Raw genomic sequence first — 14,765 nt, 5'->3', positions numbered from 1 at the left:
TCTCATTCTTCAACTTTGGACAATACCACTTTGTGTGCCCCTTTTCATGACAATTATAACACTCAACATTAGCAAATTTACCTTTGCGTGAGCTGCTACGATGATTGCCTCTTTTACCCTGACCTCTACTATGACTTCTCCCCCGCGTTTCTGTGACCAAGATATCTGACTGTGAAGAGGAACCTTGTGACTTTCTTCTCATCTCTTCATTCAAAATACTACCCTTAGCCAATTCCATAGTGATAGTACCATTCGGTGCAGAGTTGGACAAAGATGTCCTAAAAGTCTCCCAAGAGTCCGGTAATATACCAAGTAACCAGAGACCCTGAATCTCATCCTCAAACTTGATACCCATACCTGCAAGCTGATTTATAATACCCTGATATGCGTTTAGGTGATCTGTAATAGGAGTCCCATCATGATACTTCAAAGCCATCATCTGCTTAATTAAGAACAACTTGTTATTCCCAGTCTTTCGCTCGTATAACTGCTCAAGCTTTTTCCATAAGGCTTTAGCGTCAGTCTCCCCAGTAATATGATTCACAACATTATCATCAACCCACTGCCGAATATACCCACATACTTGTCTATGCAAAATTTTCCATTGAGCATCAGATTTTTCCTCAGGTTTATCCTCAGTAAAAACAGGCAAATAATAATTTTCACATAAAGAAGATCCTCCATCTTGCCTTTCCAAACATGATAATTTGAACCATTTAAACTAATCATTTTACTTGTATTAGCTTCCATCTTTCACACAAGTCAAATCAAATAACCTAGCTCTTGATACCAATTTGATGGGAATATAATCACAACGGGCAATCTACAAAGCGGAAACAAACCCGTTTGACAAGCATTTCCCGACCCGTATGAACCCGTGAAGAAACTAACAAACAAGCTATATCAAATCCAACCCAAATCAGTCCCCGAATCTGTTCCAAATTAGTAGCAAAACAATAATCAAGCACACACTAAAACACGAGACTTTTTACGTGGAAAACCCTCAAAACCGAGAGTAAAAATCACGGGACTCGTAAGCCACTTAAATTCCACTATCATCAACAAAGAGAGCAATACAATAATTCTTCTCTAGATCAACTAGAAGCATACAACATCATCATACTCTTGAACAACAATAATCAACAAGTATATGGAACAATTAAAGACAAAAGAAGAATTTCATCACCCAAAATTCTGCTACTGTTCGGCCTGTTGTAACTCGAGCTACAGAACACTTGAGACGAATTCAACGGTTGAAAATGTTGGCACTGATGTCAGGAAGACACAGCCCAAAAATGAAGAAGATTCAACGGTCGGATCTCCGGGGATCGAAGGTTTTCTGGCATGCTGTCACTGTAGACGGGAATTGGGGTTTTGACTCTTTTTCTTGATCTCTCTGTGATCTTTCTTTCTCTCTTGATAATGAAAACAGCTGCACCCAATTGAGATTTGAAATGCCCTCAAATGATTGACCAAGTCAACCAACATTTGGGCCTAATTTGTTGGGCCTTGGGCTTGATTTTAATTTCCTCATATTTGGAAACTAAATAAAATACCCAACAATTTGAAAGTTATAAACAAAGAAATTTCTAATATATCATTACAACCCAACCTTTTAGTGTTCTTATTTTTTTATTCTTAAAGGTATTTTCGTCTTTCACTTATTAGGGTCAATCTCATTTTCTGAAGGTGAAACTTTACTCTATTTTGGAGTTGGCTCTCATAAATATTAAAATTAAAAGTGTCAACAGCATACTTCAAACCTACATATATGTATGCTTATGATTGGCCACTTTGGGTTACACTTACACCATTCTTAATGCACCGTGATGGGTGGTTTTGGACACCATCACGCTACCATCACCCCCCACAATGCGGCCGGATGGGCTGGAAATTTCACGGAATAAAGTTTAGCGTGAAGGAATTTGGGCCAATCCAAAATTAAATAAATGGTTTTATAATATAATTAATTAGATAAAAATAATAAAATAACCCTATTACACCCTATTACCTCATTACCATTACAAACTTCATCACACCATTACACCATCACACTTGCCACATCAACACTATACCCCACAAAAACACCTCATCACGCCGTATCACACGGGCACCATTATTAATAATTGTCTTAAATCAGGGGTATAAAACTTGCTTATCTTCTCTAAAGAATAGCCAAATTGTTAACAGATTGAACTCTTCCACCAACTATTTTTAAAAAAAATATATATCATAAAGTCAATACATCCCATATTGAATCCAAAATGTAAATTTGACCACTACCCTTATCTATATTGTTGTCGTTGTTATATATTGTGCCACCTAGTCAATTATATATCAAATATCTATACCTAATATCTAATCTAATACATATAAAAATCAAACAAAATCAATCATATTATTCATAAACAAATAAACGAACCCAATGAACATTTTATCTCTTATGTTCACACAGATCATAGACAAGTGCTCTCACAAGTGGTATAAACAGTACTCCCACCACTCGGTTTCCTAAAAGTCTGACTTTAATTAAAACACTCTTCTGGTATGATTTTTTTTTTCCATTTTTCATAATTAAATAATTTATTATCTATTTAGTACTGTTAGTAGATTTATTTATTTCAAAACATCTATGGGTATGTATATGTATGTATGTATATATGTATTCATTATGACTTATGAGTGTCTTCAAGGTCATTAACTTCATGTTCAAAGATTTAAATTTTCTGAAGCAGTTTTTAATATGCTTTGACATAAATGAAAAAAAAAAAAAAAAAAAAAAGATATAAAAATTGTACATATATCCGGTTTCGACCGCTTATTAAAACTGATTATCAGCTTATATTTGTTTGAATAAGCAGTTAGATATCGAAATAACATATTGCTGAATCATATTGGATAATAGTCTGTAATTGTCTGTTTCATCTGATGAATATTCTAAATATATATAACACGCCTACCTGTGTATAAATTAAATGTAAAGCAAAACAAAAGATCTTTTACTTGTTATAGTAGGATTAGAATGAATGAAATTTGTTTTTTTTCTTTCTGCAGATTAACTGAAAGGGTCAATGATGTCACCTGTTACTCAAAGTATGGCAATCTTATTCGCTAGTGTGCTATTCACACTATGTGGTCGATCTTCAGAAGCTCGTTTGACAGTCGAAAAGGGGTTAAAAACAATGGTGTATTTATCACCTAAGATAACCCAACACCCGGGTTCTAGTTCAAATAAAACATATTATGATATCGATTTCCCAAAAGGTCATATTGCTATAAAAAGTTTCAATGCTGAAATTGTTGATGAAACAGGGAACCCTGTTTCTCTTGAAGAAACTTATATGCATCACTGGTTTATAGCAAGATACTACCAACATAAGGATATTAAGCTTATTTCTGGTAATGCTGGATTATGTGATCATGGTCATCCTCAGTTTTTTGGATTAGGATCCGAAACACGCAAAACGTCCACACATGTTCCGGATCCATATGGAGTCGAAGTCGGTAATCCAGTACAAGTTCCTGCTGGATTTGAAGAGAAATGGTTGTTTAATATTCACGCAATTGATACTCGGGGTACGCTAGATCCAATGGGTTGTATTGAGTGCAGGTATTAAGTTTTATAAATGTTTAGTTACAAATTTTAACCAGGTTCAAACCTCACTAGCAACATACTTTGAGACCTTGTTGTAAAAAACCCTGATTACTCCCCATTAATCACCGATTACTTATTTTTAAGAACAGTCTGTTCCGAATTTCCAAAACCCGTTTAATTAATCGGTCAACCTCAATTAATGGGTAGAAATCAGATTTGTCAAAGTCAAAATTGTTCAACATTTTAACATGAATTTAAACTAGAATTTTAGAGTTTTTGAACAAAATGAACGATTTTAGACAATTATGTTAAAGTTTATGTTGATGTTTATTGTTTTTTTTTTATATTTACACATATAAATTTGAAATTTATTATTTATATGTATGAAAAGTACCATCCGATTAATCCCTGAATTGGCAATTACTCCTTCCAAAGTTCAGACCGATTATTCCTCGATTAGCGAGTTTTGCAACCTTGTTTTGAGATGATCAGGGAAAGGGTCAGAAACGGTTAACAGGATAACCCGATTAGTCCGCATACATCAGAAAAACCTTATTTGTTTACCTGTTCATTTACAAATTCAAAGTACATTGTTTTTTGTTTTAGTTTATATCTGTTTTTATTTGGGAATGCAGATGTACATTATATAATGTGACAAAAAACGAGCACGGTTTGCCTTTGGACCCGAATTATAAGGGGGGATTTCATTGTTGTTACGATGGAACACAATGTGAAATGAAGAAAGGGCTTAAAAGTGTTAAACGGAACGTTTATTTAAGGTACACCGTTAAGTGGGTCGATTGGAGTGAGTCCGTAGTACCTGTTCAAATCTATGTACTCGATGTTACTGATCCTTGGCAGTCTACAGGAACTCATATGTGCACAGTAAGTTGTTACATGATACCCTCCGTCCCACTATATGTGTCCACTATTGACTTTTCAAAGTCTTGTTAACTTTGACTGTAAATATTTTTAAGTGTGTTATATAGTATTTGATGAAAATTATATGAATGAATTGAGTTTTAAATGTGTTTTCATTCATATAATTTTTATCAAGTATTATATACTACAGATTAAAATATTTAGAGTCAAAGTTGGCAAAGAATGACTTTAAAAGGTTAATAGTGGACATTTGTAGTGGGACGGAGGTATAAAGTTGTTAAAATTTAAAGCCTTTTTGGTTAACTAATTAAACTGTTATGGTACAGCTTGAGTATGATATTGACAAATCTGTCACTGGAGTCGGTACGAATGAGTTGACCAGCACTAAAAGGTCAAACATAAGTTTCCCAACAGCTGGTGATGTCGTTTATGCCGTTGCACATCTGCACACCGGTGGAACAGGTTCTAATCTATATGGAGAGGTATATAATTCAATTTTCACAATCTGCATACAAAGTATCTACATATATAATAAATTCATGTAAAATAAAAAAAATGATTAATTTTCAGGATGGACGGGTTATATGCGTGTCTAAACCTATATATGGGCAAGGAAACAGTGTAGGAGATGAAGCTGGTTACATTGTAGGAATGACCACATGTTATCCTAAACCGGGTTCTGTGAAGATTGGTAAAAATGAGATTTTAACTTTGGAGTCTAGTTACAGCAGTGAAAAGAGCCATACAGGAGTTTTGGGGCTCTTTTATATTCTTGTTGCAGAGTCTTCTTTCAAGCCATAAAAATCCAGTTAATGTAAGATTTCTACCATGTATTCATTTGCCAGATTATGCCAAGAAACTAATTCTGTTTTTATAGTTTATACCATTGATGTAAAGTAGTATGAACGGTTGGAAAGATGTATTTGTTTGCAATTCTTTCGTTTTTGCGTAGAATATGGTTTTGCAGTCATTATTTATGTTTGTAACTTTTTTGGATTTGGTTTGCAGGTTTATAAAGAATCAAATTTACAAGACTACCTTTGGTGTGTAGTTGTGTTTGATTGACAGTTGTAGTTGGATATCGAAAAATAATGCAACTGGGTACCAGTGTATTGCAACCTCAAGAGCTTTTTACTTTGATATGAGATAATGGATCTTGGTATACTATAAGTTTTACTAAAATGACTACAAAATATAGTTGGTTTGAATTTGTGAGTGCATGTATGTACATTACACTAAGAATGAAGATCATGTACTACAGTTTACCTTTTAAGTGAATTCTTTGTTACTCACGTTCCTACTATTTTTAGTTGTATTAATCAATTAATCACAAAATCAATTGCATATTAAGAATTCTAATGTTTAATAATAACCTTAATAACAACCAAGAGTGCAGAATTATAAAACAATTGTTATGAGATCGTCAAACTATGAAAAAAAATAAGCATACAAGTTAAATACAAATCATATTATCTTTATCCTAATAGAATACCAACTATTCTATTCTTGATGTAGATCTGATCATCTGAATCCTACATATCCAAATCTTCAAAATGCATCTCGAGTCTTCGTATGTCAAAGTCTATACACTTCTTTGTTGCAGAGTCTGATACCTCTCAAACTCAAGATCTCAAAATAGTTAATTTATATATAAGGCTAGATTAGTTTTAATCATCGATTTCCTAAGCAAGGTTTGATAGATAATTTACCCCATCAATTTGTCATTCACTATAAAGAAGATATAGTTTTTCTAACGACAAAAGTCCTAAGGTTATCGTTAATGTGCATTAATATATTGTACGTAGAGGTTAATATTGACTTTTTAATAGCACTATATTCATAGGGGGAATATTGCATGAAATTTGGTGGTTGCATGGATACCTTGTCTATCTCCCATCCTCTAATTATCTTCATCCACTCCTTTATTTTCTCAATCAACAATTGTGAATTAAAGGCAAAATTATCATCGAAATTCGATTTGATTTGATCTCATTGATTGGTGCAATGGCGGATTCAACAGAGAAACAAATGGATAAAAGGGAGAGAGCCAAGGAACGTAGAGAGAAACGTCGTCAAGAGATCTCTCTGATCCGTTCGATTCCTTATTCAGATCACCAAAGGCATGCATTTGTTCTTAGTAATTGCTTGTCATATGAAATGTTGATTTAGGATGCGAATTAGCAAGGATAAGTTCTTGAGACATTTAGTTATATCTTATTGTTGATATAAGATTGCCATTTTATTAACATAATAACTTTTTCTTACATCAAAGAATCATATAGCCATTAATCCATGATACGTTAACTAATCTAGAGATAATGTATATTTTGTTTAATTCGTGAAACAAAACCGGAAGTTTGGTACCTACATTAGAAAGTTTAATGCTTTTTGCCGATAAAATTGAACATCCAAACATTTTTGTACTAAATGATGTCTTGTTACATACTCCATTGTACCATAATAAGTGTCATGTTTTGACTTTTCAAAATCTTTATTTCTCAATTTTGACTTTAAATATATATGCTTGTGTTATATAATATTTGATGAAGATTATATGAGTGGATTGAGTTTTAAATGTTCATTTTATTGATATGAGTGTCATCAACTATTATATAACACACATACAGATATTTAAGGTCAAAGTTGAAAATGTAAGACTTTAACAAGACACTTATTATGAGACGAGATAATTTTGGTGATTATATTACCGTTGTCTGAAATTTCCCCATTATGGATGGAGCGATGATCCGTTCACCACCACTTTTTAGCCTCACACCACTAAACGTGTTTTCAAGTGATGTACTGTGTCTGTACAACTCTCTAATGCCAGATGGATAAGCAGTTGTCTCTTTATGTGTCGAATTCGCACTTAACAGTCAGATCTAATACTAGCCTGGTTTCCTTATGTTTTGCATAGAATAAAAATGTTACTTTGTGTCCTGCATAAATATTAGGTGGTGGTCTGCGGAAACAATCGCTGTGGTGACTGGTGCAAATCGAGGAATTGGGTTCGAGATCGCGCACCAGCTTGCGTTGCAAGGAATAACAGTTGTACTTACTTCAAGAGAGTCTGCTGTGGGCGAAGAATCGGCAAAGGTCCTACAAGAAGGAGGCTTGAATGTCGTTTTCCATCAACTCGACGTTATAGATCAAGAATCAATTGATACATTTTGTGCCTGGATCAAAGATAACTATGGTGGTATAGATATTCTGGTAAGTTTGATTCTTGGAATTAAAGTTTTAACATTAGAAAGTTTTATTTTGTGGTTCTTTTTCAATTCTTGTACTTTAAAATGCAAACTTGTGCAGATAAACAATGCAGGATTCAACCATAATGTTGGGTCAGAAAATTCTGTTGAACTTGCTGAAAAAGTTATCACCACAAACTATAATGGCACCAAAAATATGATAAAGGCTGCTATCCCATTGATGAGGCCTAACCCTGCAGGTGCCCGTATCGTTACCGTCAGTTCGCGATTAGGGAGACTTAATGGCAGGAAAAATGTAAGTAGAGTCTTTAATCTTTACTCTGTCTTAACTCTTACCGGTTCTTGTAGATTAGGTAAACGCAGGGGCGGACCTATTAAGGGTCAACCGGGGTCGGCCACCCCCGACGACCCAAATTTTTTTCAGTGTATTTATGTGTTAAAGTTCGACAGAGTGTATTTATATGTTAAAAGTCTAACATTTTGCCCCCGTTTACTTGCTTTTTTTTTCAAATTTTTAACATATTGCACCCGTCAAAAAAAGTTTCGGGATCCGCCACTCAGTAAACGGATAAAGTTTTTCTTGTTCATGCTACGCTGAGAAGGCGATTATCTGCTACTTGTATGTACGCAGCGTAACTGATTTATCCCGTGACTGTTTCCAACTCTTTCGTTTGCCATCTGAAGCCTTTTGTGAGGATATCAGAACCCCAACCACTATACTACTTATTCTCACTCCGCTAAATGTTTTTGAAAATTGGTTATATTTAACTGATAAATTTTGATTATCAGAGAATTTCTGACGATGCATTGAGACAACAACTCGAAGATGCTGATTCAATTACCGAGGAGCTTATTGATGGAACGGTTAACAAGTTTTTGGAACAAGTGAAAGATGGGAGTTGGACATCAGGGGGATGGCCCACAAACAATACAGACTATTCACTGTCGAAACTGGCGGTCAACGCGTACACAAGGCTGGTAGCAAAGGAACTTGCAGACCGACCAGAAGGTGAAAAGATTTACATCAATTGCTACTGTCCGGGTTGGGTCAAGACCGCCATGACCGGTTGGGCGGGTCAGGTTACACCCGAAGAAGGTGCTGATACAGCCATATGGCTTTCCTTGCTTCCCGATATGCGTATCAGTGGCAAGTTCTTTGCTGAAAGGCGCGAGATACATTTCTGATCTTGATTCACATACATTATAAAAAAGAACAGATTTTTATTCAAGGATGAGACTTAAATGATCTGCTAACTTTTTAGATAAAGAGTTATTTGATTCTGGTGTAGAAATTATTGTAATTCGTAGACGGGTCTTTTGTTATAAACTAGACATTGTTTATTAAGTGATTTTCTCTGTTTGTTAAGCCTCCTTTCTCAAACAAATTTTTATTATTATTATTATAAAATTTTATATATGAATATGTGAATGTGTGACCTTAAAATCAGATATGGGATCTGTAGATTTTAATGGCTAAACATAGCAAGTAGCAAAATATAACTATAATAGTATAACCTTCTCAAAATTGGGTACATATGAATTTCCTGGATAATAACCAGAATGTACAAAAACAAATGATAGCAAGAACAGTTGTCGAGCGCAATCGTAATCTACAAAACTGAAAACAGATTACAACATTTTTTTTACAGGTACACACCTGTTTATGATGAAACGACTAGAAGCTGCTGTTAAGGTAGAAGTACAAACCAACAAGTGCAACAGCTCCAACCGCAATTGCAATCGGCAATGCTTTACTGAAATACAAAAATAAGTCCAAAAAATAAATAAATTATGAGCATCATTTATTTAGCTATTTATGTGTGTGCATTAATGGTTTGGGGCATACCCGACTGCTTCATCTCTCTGAAGTTCAGCTTTTCGGGCCTTTCTAACATCTGTTGAATTAGCATTTTTGGTCACAGGTGGTGTGTATTCCCTAAACCTTCTTTTTGGGGCACCACAAACTGCACAACAACAAAAAAAAAAAAAAAAAAAAAAAAAAAAAAAAAAGTCGAGTTAAGTATGTCTAATAGTCGTGATAATCAGTTATTTCAGCATTTGGTTATTAATCTGATTGAACTCTTTTTTATGCAAATGATTTACATAAAGATACTAACTTTATTCAACTAGTTATCTAATTATTCATTATTATTCATCCAATTGTAAATGCCCCATAAAATTTTAAAAGCTTGTATTGGGAATCATATGATACTATAGTTCTTTTATCAAATGCTAAAATGAACTGCAGTTGTAATTTGTTATACATATCGATCACTCATCACTAATAAATCAAAGATCTATAAGTACTATATGCAAATTATAATCATAACTGTTAGTTGGGTATATAATGCACTCCATATAACATGTTTGGAATTAAAAAAAAAAAAAAAAAAAAAAAGAATCATACCTGGGCAGAAATACTTATCAGGCAGCTTCTCAAAAGGAGTTTTATCATTATAAATATATCTGCACCATCATCCAAAACACACACATAATAAAATGTGATATGATATGATCAACAAACAATAAAAATAAATATCAAAAAAATACCCGCAGTCACGGCAGATATAAGCTTGCTTAGAGGCAGTCCGCATAGCGAATTTGGGAGCAGCTGATGGCTTACACCTAGGAAGCAATAACTGAAGTGATGGTGAAAGATAAAATGATGAATTCATAGTTACAAGATTGGCGGGTTGGCGTAAGCCGACATTGCTGCCGCCTGCTGGAGACAGTGGTGATGATGATGTTGTGGTGGTTTTTGGCAGCCTGAGTGGCATTTGGAGAGCCATGTTTTGTTAGTTGGATGTAAAGAATGGTAGATAGATAGATTGTAGTATGTAAATGTAACATATGATTAGTGGGTAAGCGTGGATGCCGTACTCCCCACACAATTGAATGTATCTCACCCTTTTGCTTTTTGTATTTGTCTTTGTTTTTAAACGTTTCTTGTATGTCTTTTTGAGGAAAAGGATGGGGAATTTAGATTCAAGTTGTGGGTGATTTGGCAGTTTATGAATTAAGCCGGATTTTCGGGTTTGGTTAGGCTTAAAAAAATATCAACGAACTTGTAGCTCAATGGTACCCGATGCTTATGATCCCTGGGCTCACGTGTTTTTTTGAATCAAACGAATGACTCATCTTGCAGCTTAAGGTTTAGGTTGTGTCGTTTGCAAAAGTTGTATATTGGCAAAGAAACTCAAACATCGGGTTTACTATGGAAATCCATCAAACTCATACCGTAAGTGTTGGGTGCCCGTAAAAGACTTCAACCGAACACCCCCACCTGACAGGAACGAGACTAACCCACTATAGCAGAATGTGTAAATTCTTGACACGAATGGGGTTGAACCCGCACCCATATTTGCAAACAGCTTCCACATAGCAAGCTCCAAGTGCTAACGAAACGAGTATCATTCACGCAATCGCGCTGAAGCGCGTTGGTTTGTTGTGTTATTAGAATGAACGTAAGATGATATTTAAAAACGAGTACCTCAACTAAGTCTTTCAAAACTTCGACCCGTAAAGATAGTTTTCAGAAATATAAATGAGGTGCAACTATCCGCACGGGTCAAAATTTGTAGCAAGGTTGTGTGCTACACCGCTATTAGACTAAAACTAAGAAGCAATTAACAATGTACTAATCATCATTTCGCTTTGAGATCAAAGGACCAACAAAACTAGTACGTGCCTAAAAGATTAAAGAGTACATTCATAATTCATAACATACATTGTTTAACAAGTCAAAAACATTTTATCGACTACCAAGGCTTCAAATCAGCAACAGGACCTGCAGTCCAGTTTAAAACCTTCTCATCTTTCCTCAAATAAACACTCTTATCATGAGGCAGTTTACGAGCGAGACCATTCAAGATTTGATGGAAAGCGTCACCTGGTTGAGCGGGATGTGGGAATAACATAGCTTGTTTCATCGAAGGATTCGCAAGTAATCTCTGTTTTCTCAATACGACTTCGGTTGGAATCGATGTCAAAATTGTGTCCAAATTTGGAACATCCTTTTCGTCTACGTAAACTCCAATGTCTTCCCATGGAATAGCGTCAGCAAAAGGCAAGACGATGTCATCTGCTATGATGACTGGGATGCAACCAAATATAACTGCTTCAACTAGTCGAGGACTCCATGGGGCCCACCCGAGTGGGCATAAACAGAAAACGGCTCTTTGCATGTCTTCATAGTATGTTGTTGGATGTTCTGTTGAGATGTCAAATAAAGGGTTGTCTTTGAAATTTTCCCACACAGCTGCTCTTGCTCCTCTGCACGGTCAGGAAAAAAAAAAAAAAAAAAACCGTTTTGTTAGTGCAGAAAGATGGGCGATTTTCAAACATTTTTTTTGTCAACTCTCCAAAAGAATAAAAAAATACTTACAGAACCCATATGATAGCGACAGTTACCCATTACCCAACCCATATGCTAGTTACATGTTTTATATGTACAACGGGTTCTTAAGAGTATAAGCTACAGAAGACACAAACCTTGCGTAGTAACCACCTTCGGGGTCGTTTCCTACATCATAAAACAAGCCTCTGAAGTAGACAAAGATGGACCGAGGAATACTCGGAGGGATCAAATGAGATTGCATCTTCTGAGGCGGGGCATACGGTGGCACAGTAATCGAACCGTCTTTTAAACAAACATGATTCCTTTGCCCAAATGTTTGAACTAATGTAGCTCGTTCAAGAAGCGGAAGAATCCCTCTTTCAATAGCCTTTTCTTCCTAAAATATAATCCATTATTTATAAAGATTAATTAGCAATAATGAAACTAGTCTAGTAAGGCAAACAAGGTGAAAGTTCTTCTAATTAAATTCTCTAATAAAACATTAGATTATCATTGTAATAATGTAATTTTGAAGGTTTGAGAAACGGTCATAGACTGTAGCGGATAGGCCACGTACATCAGAGTTACAAATATTCGCCTTCTTGGGTAACCCGAACAGGGAAAACCCCATTGAAAAATTAAAAATTAGAATACATATTTACATATAGCACTAAAACTAAGATAAAAATAACATGTTAGAGGTCTCCTGAATCGATCTACGCTTTTTGACCCGTAAATTTCCCACTTTAACGCTAACCTACCCCACCCAATCTCCCATTTCGCCACCTATATTAAATAGTCATAGTCAATAGTGGAAACAAGAAAGTTAAAGATTCGTACTTGATAATGAAAACAAGCACCGAAATCATGCGGCACAATGAAGAAGTGATCAGCCCCTTCTGTCCTATTCCAATAAGGCCAATTAGATGAAATAAGTTGAATTGCACTTCTCATCATCCGTGGTGATTTAAACGGTAACGGGAGGCCGTTTGGCGTTAAGTCACAAGTGGTGTAAACAGGGGTGTAAAACCAATCCGCCTCTTCCGGATTAAGTGTTCTTACGGGACTCGATAAAAGAAATCTGTGCATATAAATTTCGGCCGCAAACATGTGGTTGAGACATCGAGGGTCTTTCTGCAATATTTTCTTGTTGTATTTGCTCGGAAGCTCATAAACAAATACTTTCAATCTCCCAACTGGATCATCTTCCAATACATCCCCAGCACTACCTACATTTCACAAATTTAATTACCATTATCACTAACTGATTACTAATCCAATGATTTAGAACTAAAGTGTGTCCCTTATTGGATTTTTATTAAATTGGTTATCGCAATAGATAAGTTTTTTAGCTGTTGGGATAACAGGTTCTGTTTTTGATTATATGACTATTCAGGTGTCAGATAATCAGTTTTACTGAATTCAATGATTGCAGCAGCAAAATGAAAAATCAAGAATTAAAGAATCACATCAAGAATACTAATTACTAACTCATGGGGTAAAATCAGCCCAGATCAAGAACTCATAACAAATTCAAACGAAACCCTAATCTCCAAATCTAATCCTACTTGGTACCCATCCTAAATTCACCCAAATCAAGCAGTAAAGAAGTTAAAATCAAATAATTTTACCTGAAATCCTTTCTGTTTTTTGACCTTTACGGAGCTCAAATGCATCAAGATTCAACAAAAAAGCTGCAAATAAAACCAGCAAAACAAAACCCCAATTCCAATTGCTCATATTGAATCTTGGTACACCTTCAAATCTAGAAACAAGAAAGTAAAATGAGGGACAACCGCCACAAGGTATTATTTAGTATAAATGGGGAAAATAATTAGAAACAGTTGAAATGTCATTGGACAAAAGTAGTTGCAGGAGTTCAATCAAGACACAATCTTTTCTTGTAATTGAGGTTTTCAGATCAATAAATACAGAGATAGTGATAGAAATAGAAGGATAGGGATATTGGGTCTGAAAATTGCTTAAAGAATCAGAGAAGAGGAGGAGGTATCGAAGGTTGGTTTGGTTTCTGTCAAAGCTGTTACACATTTCTTTCTTTAAACATTTTTTTTTTTTTTTAAATTTTCAAAAACAAACTAAGAGCGTGTCTAGCGTCAGTTCAGTGTTAGTTCAGTTCAGTCTTGCCGATGACTGGACGCTAATTGGACTGACATTGTAAACTGACATTGGTGAAAAAACAGTGAAATTGAGACGATTGTCAGTTCAGTGTCTTGAAGAGAGAAGATAGGGTCCACCAATTATTTATTTATACATTTTCTTATATATTTTTAACACATTATTAAATAGAATTAATAAAAATACGAACAATATTAAATTAAAAAATACATTAAAAGTCCTAAAATACACTTTTATTTAATAAAAAAAAGTCCTAAAACGATTACAATTAAAAACCTAAAATTAAAAGTTGAAAAAAATAAAAAAGTTCTAAAATTACTTATTAATCCTAAAATTACTTATTAAATCCTAAAAATTACTTATTAAAAATAACAACAATTTAACGGCCATAGCGAGTCGGAGATCCGGATTCATACGAAGACGTATCATCATCTCGACCGTTCGAAGCCGGAAGGCTCCACACGTTCCTACAGTACAACGTGATACGTTTGTTCGTCAGTTTGGCCTTTCCGACCATTCGTTCCCACACGGCTTCGGATTGAAATTCCTTGAACAAATCCGTGACCTCGTCACAGTACCAAACGTCGGCGGTTTCACAATATACCCT

General features: G+C 35.0%; 4 protein-coding genes across 6 annotated transcripts; 2 read left to right on the top strand and 2 right to left on the bottom strand.

The window, feature by feature from the left end:
- The first annotated feature begins 2,428 nt into the window (after positions 1 to 2,428).
- LOC139894518 (uncharacterized) lies at positions 2,429 to 5,769 on the top strand. 3 transcript variants are annotated; one of them, XM_071877849.1, is made up of 6 exons: positions 2,429 to 2,545; positions 3,055 to 3,610; positions 4,231 to 4,480; positions 4,804 to 4,959; positions 5,048 to 5,287; positions 5,486 to 5,769. In XM_071877849.1, exons 2-5 carry the CDS (start codon positions 3,072 to 3,074, stop codon positions 5,276 to 5,278), a joined length of 1,176 nt encoding a protein of 391 aa, XP_071733950.1. In that variant the 5' UTR covers positions 2,429 to 2,545; positions 3,055 to 3,071; the 3' UTR covers positions 5,279 to 5,287; positions 5,486 to 5,769. The 3 variants fall into 3 exon arrangements, with proteins under 3 accessions (XP_071733950.1, XP_071733948.1, XP_071733949.1); XM_071877847.1 differs by having other exon boundaries at positions 5,048 to 5,291; XM_071877848.1 differs by lacking the exon at positions 2,429 to 2,545 and adding an exon at positions 2,622 to 2,636 and having other exon boundaries at positions 5,048 to 5,291.
- Positions 5,770 to 6,493: 724 nt separating this feature from the next.
- Positions 6,494 to 8,871, top strand: LOC139892599 (uncharacterized). Its single transcript, XM_071875709.1, has 4 exons — positions 6,494 to 6,597; positions 7,432 to 7,690; positions 7,787 to 7,981; positions 8,476 to 8,871. Exons 1-4 carry the CDS (start codon positions 6,506 to 6,508, stop codon positions 8,869 to 8,871), a joined length of 942 nt encoding a protein of 313 aa, XP_071731810.1. The 5' UTR covers positions 6,494 to 6,505.
- Positions 8,872 to 9,247: 376 nt separating this feature from the next.
- On the bottom strand, positions 9,248 to 10,600 carry LOC139892598 (uncharacterized). The gene is made up of 4 exons (XM_071875708.1): positions 10,237 to 10,600; positions 10,094 to 10,152; positions 9,533 to 9,650; positions 9,248 to 9,440 (listed from the first exon to the last, which is right to left on the bottom strand). Exons 1-4 carry the CDS (start codon positions 10,473 to 10,475, stop codon positions 9,362 to 9,364), a joined length of 495 nt encoding a protein of 164 aa, XP_071731809.1. The 5' UTR covers positions 10,476 to 10,600; the 3' UTR covers positions 9,248 to 9,361.
- Positions 10,601 to 11,312: 712 nt separating this feature from the next.
- LOC139892597 (probable beta-1,4-xylosyltransferase IRX10L) lies at positions 11,313 to 14,041 on the bottom strand. Its single transcript, XM_071875707.1, has 4 exons — positions 13,654 to 14,041; positions 12,863 to 13,251; positions 12,178 to 12,419; positions 11,313 to 11,958 (listed from the first exon to the last, which is right to left on the bottom strand). Exons 1-4 carry the CDS (start codon positions 13,760 to 13,762, stop codon positions 11,445 to 11,447), a joined length of 1,254 nt encoding a protein of 417 aa, XP_071731808.1. The 5' UTR covers positions 13,763 to 14,041; the 3' UTR covers positions 11,313 to 11,444.
- Between the last annotated feature and the right edge of the window lie 724 nt (positions 14,042 to 14,765).

This window comes from Rutidosis leptorrhynchoides, chromosome 2 (assembly GCF_046630445.1).
Source record: "Rutidosis leptorrhynchoides isolate AG116_Rl617_1_P2 chromosome 2, CSIRO_AGI_Rlap_v1, whole genome shotgun sequence".
Lineage (NCBI taxonomy): Eukaryota > Viridiplantae > Streptophyta > Magnoliopsida > Asterales > Asteraceae > Rutidosis > Rutidosis leptorrhynchoides.
The sequence above is the reverse complement of the archived record's forward strand: the minus strand, read 5'-3'. Positions and strand labels throughout refer to the sequence as shown.

Coding starts and splice junctions, on each gene's coding strand:
- LOC139894518 (XM_071877849.1), top strand. CDS start 3,072: ATGATGTCACCTGTTACTCAAAGTATGGCAATCTTATTCGCTAGTGTG. Junction 3,611..4,230: donor ATGGGTTGTATTGAGTGCAG/GTATTAAGTTTT, acceptor TTGGGAATGCAG/ATGTACATTATATAATGTGA. Junction 4,960..5,047: donor GTTCTAATCTATATGGAGAG/GTATATAATTCA, acceptor ATTAATTTTCAG/GATGGACGGGTTATATGCGT.
- LOC139892599 (XM_071875709.1), top strand. CDS start 6,506: ATGGATAAAAGGGAGAGAGCCAAGGAACGTAGAGAGAAACGTCGTCAA. Junction 7,691..7,786: donor ATGGTGGTATAGATATTCTG/GTAAGTTTGATT, acceptor AAACTTGTGCAG/ATAAACAATGCAGGATTCAA. Junction 7,982..8,475: donor GACTTAATGGCAGGAAAAAT/GTAAGTAGAGTC, acceptor TTTGATTATCAG/AGAATTTCTGACGATGCATT.
- LOC139892597 (XM_071875707.1), bottom strand. CDS start 13,762: ATGAGCAATTGGAATTGGGGTTTTGTTTTGCTGGTTTTATTTGCAGCT. Junction 12,420..12,862: donor GTGCTTGTTTTCATTATCAA/GTACGAATCTTT, acceptor ATTATATTTTAG/GAAGAAAAGGCTATTGAAAG. Junction 11,959..12,177: donor GAAGGTGGTTACTACGCAAG/GTTTGTGTCTTC, acceptor CTGACCGTGCAG/AGGAGCAAGAGCAGCTGTGT.
- LOC139892598 (XM_071875708.1), bottom strand. CDS start 10,475: ATGGCTCTCCAAATGCCACTCAGGCTGCCAAAAACCACCACAACATCA. Junction 10,153..10,236: donor TATATCTGCCGTGACTGCGG/GTATTTTTTTGA, acceptor ATGATGGTGCAG/ATATATTTATAATGATAAAA. Junction 9,441..9,532: donor CAGAGAGATGAAGCAGTCGG/GTATGCCCCAAA, acceptor TTTGTATTTCAG/TAAAGCATTGCCGATTGCAA.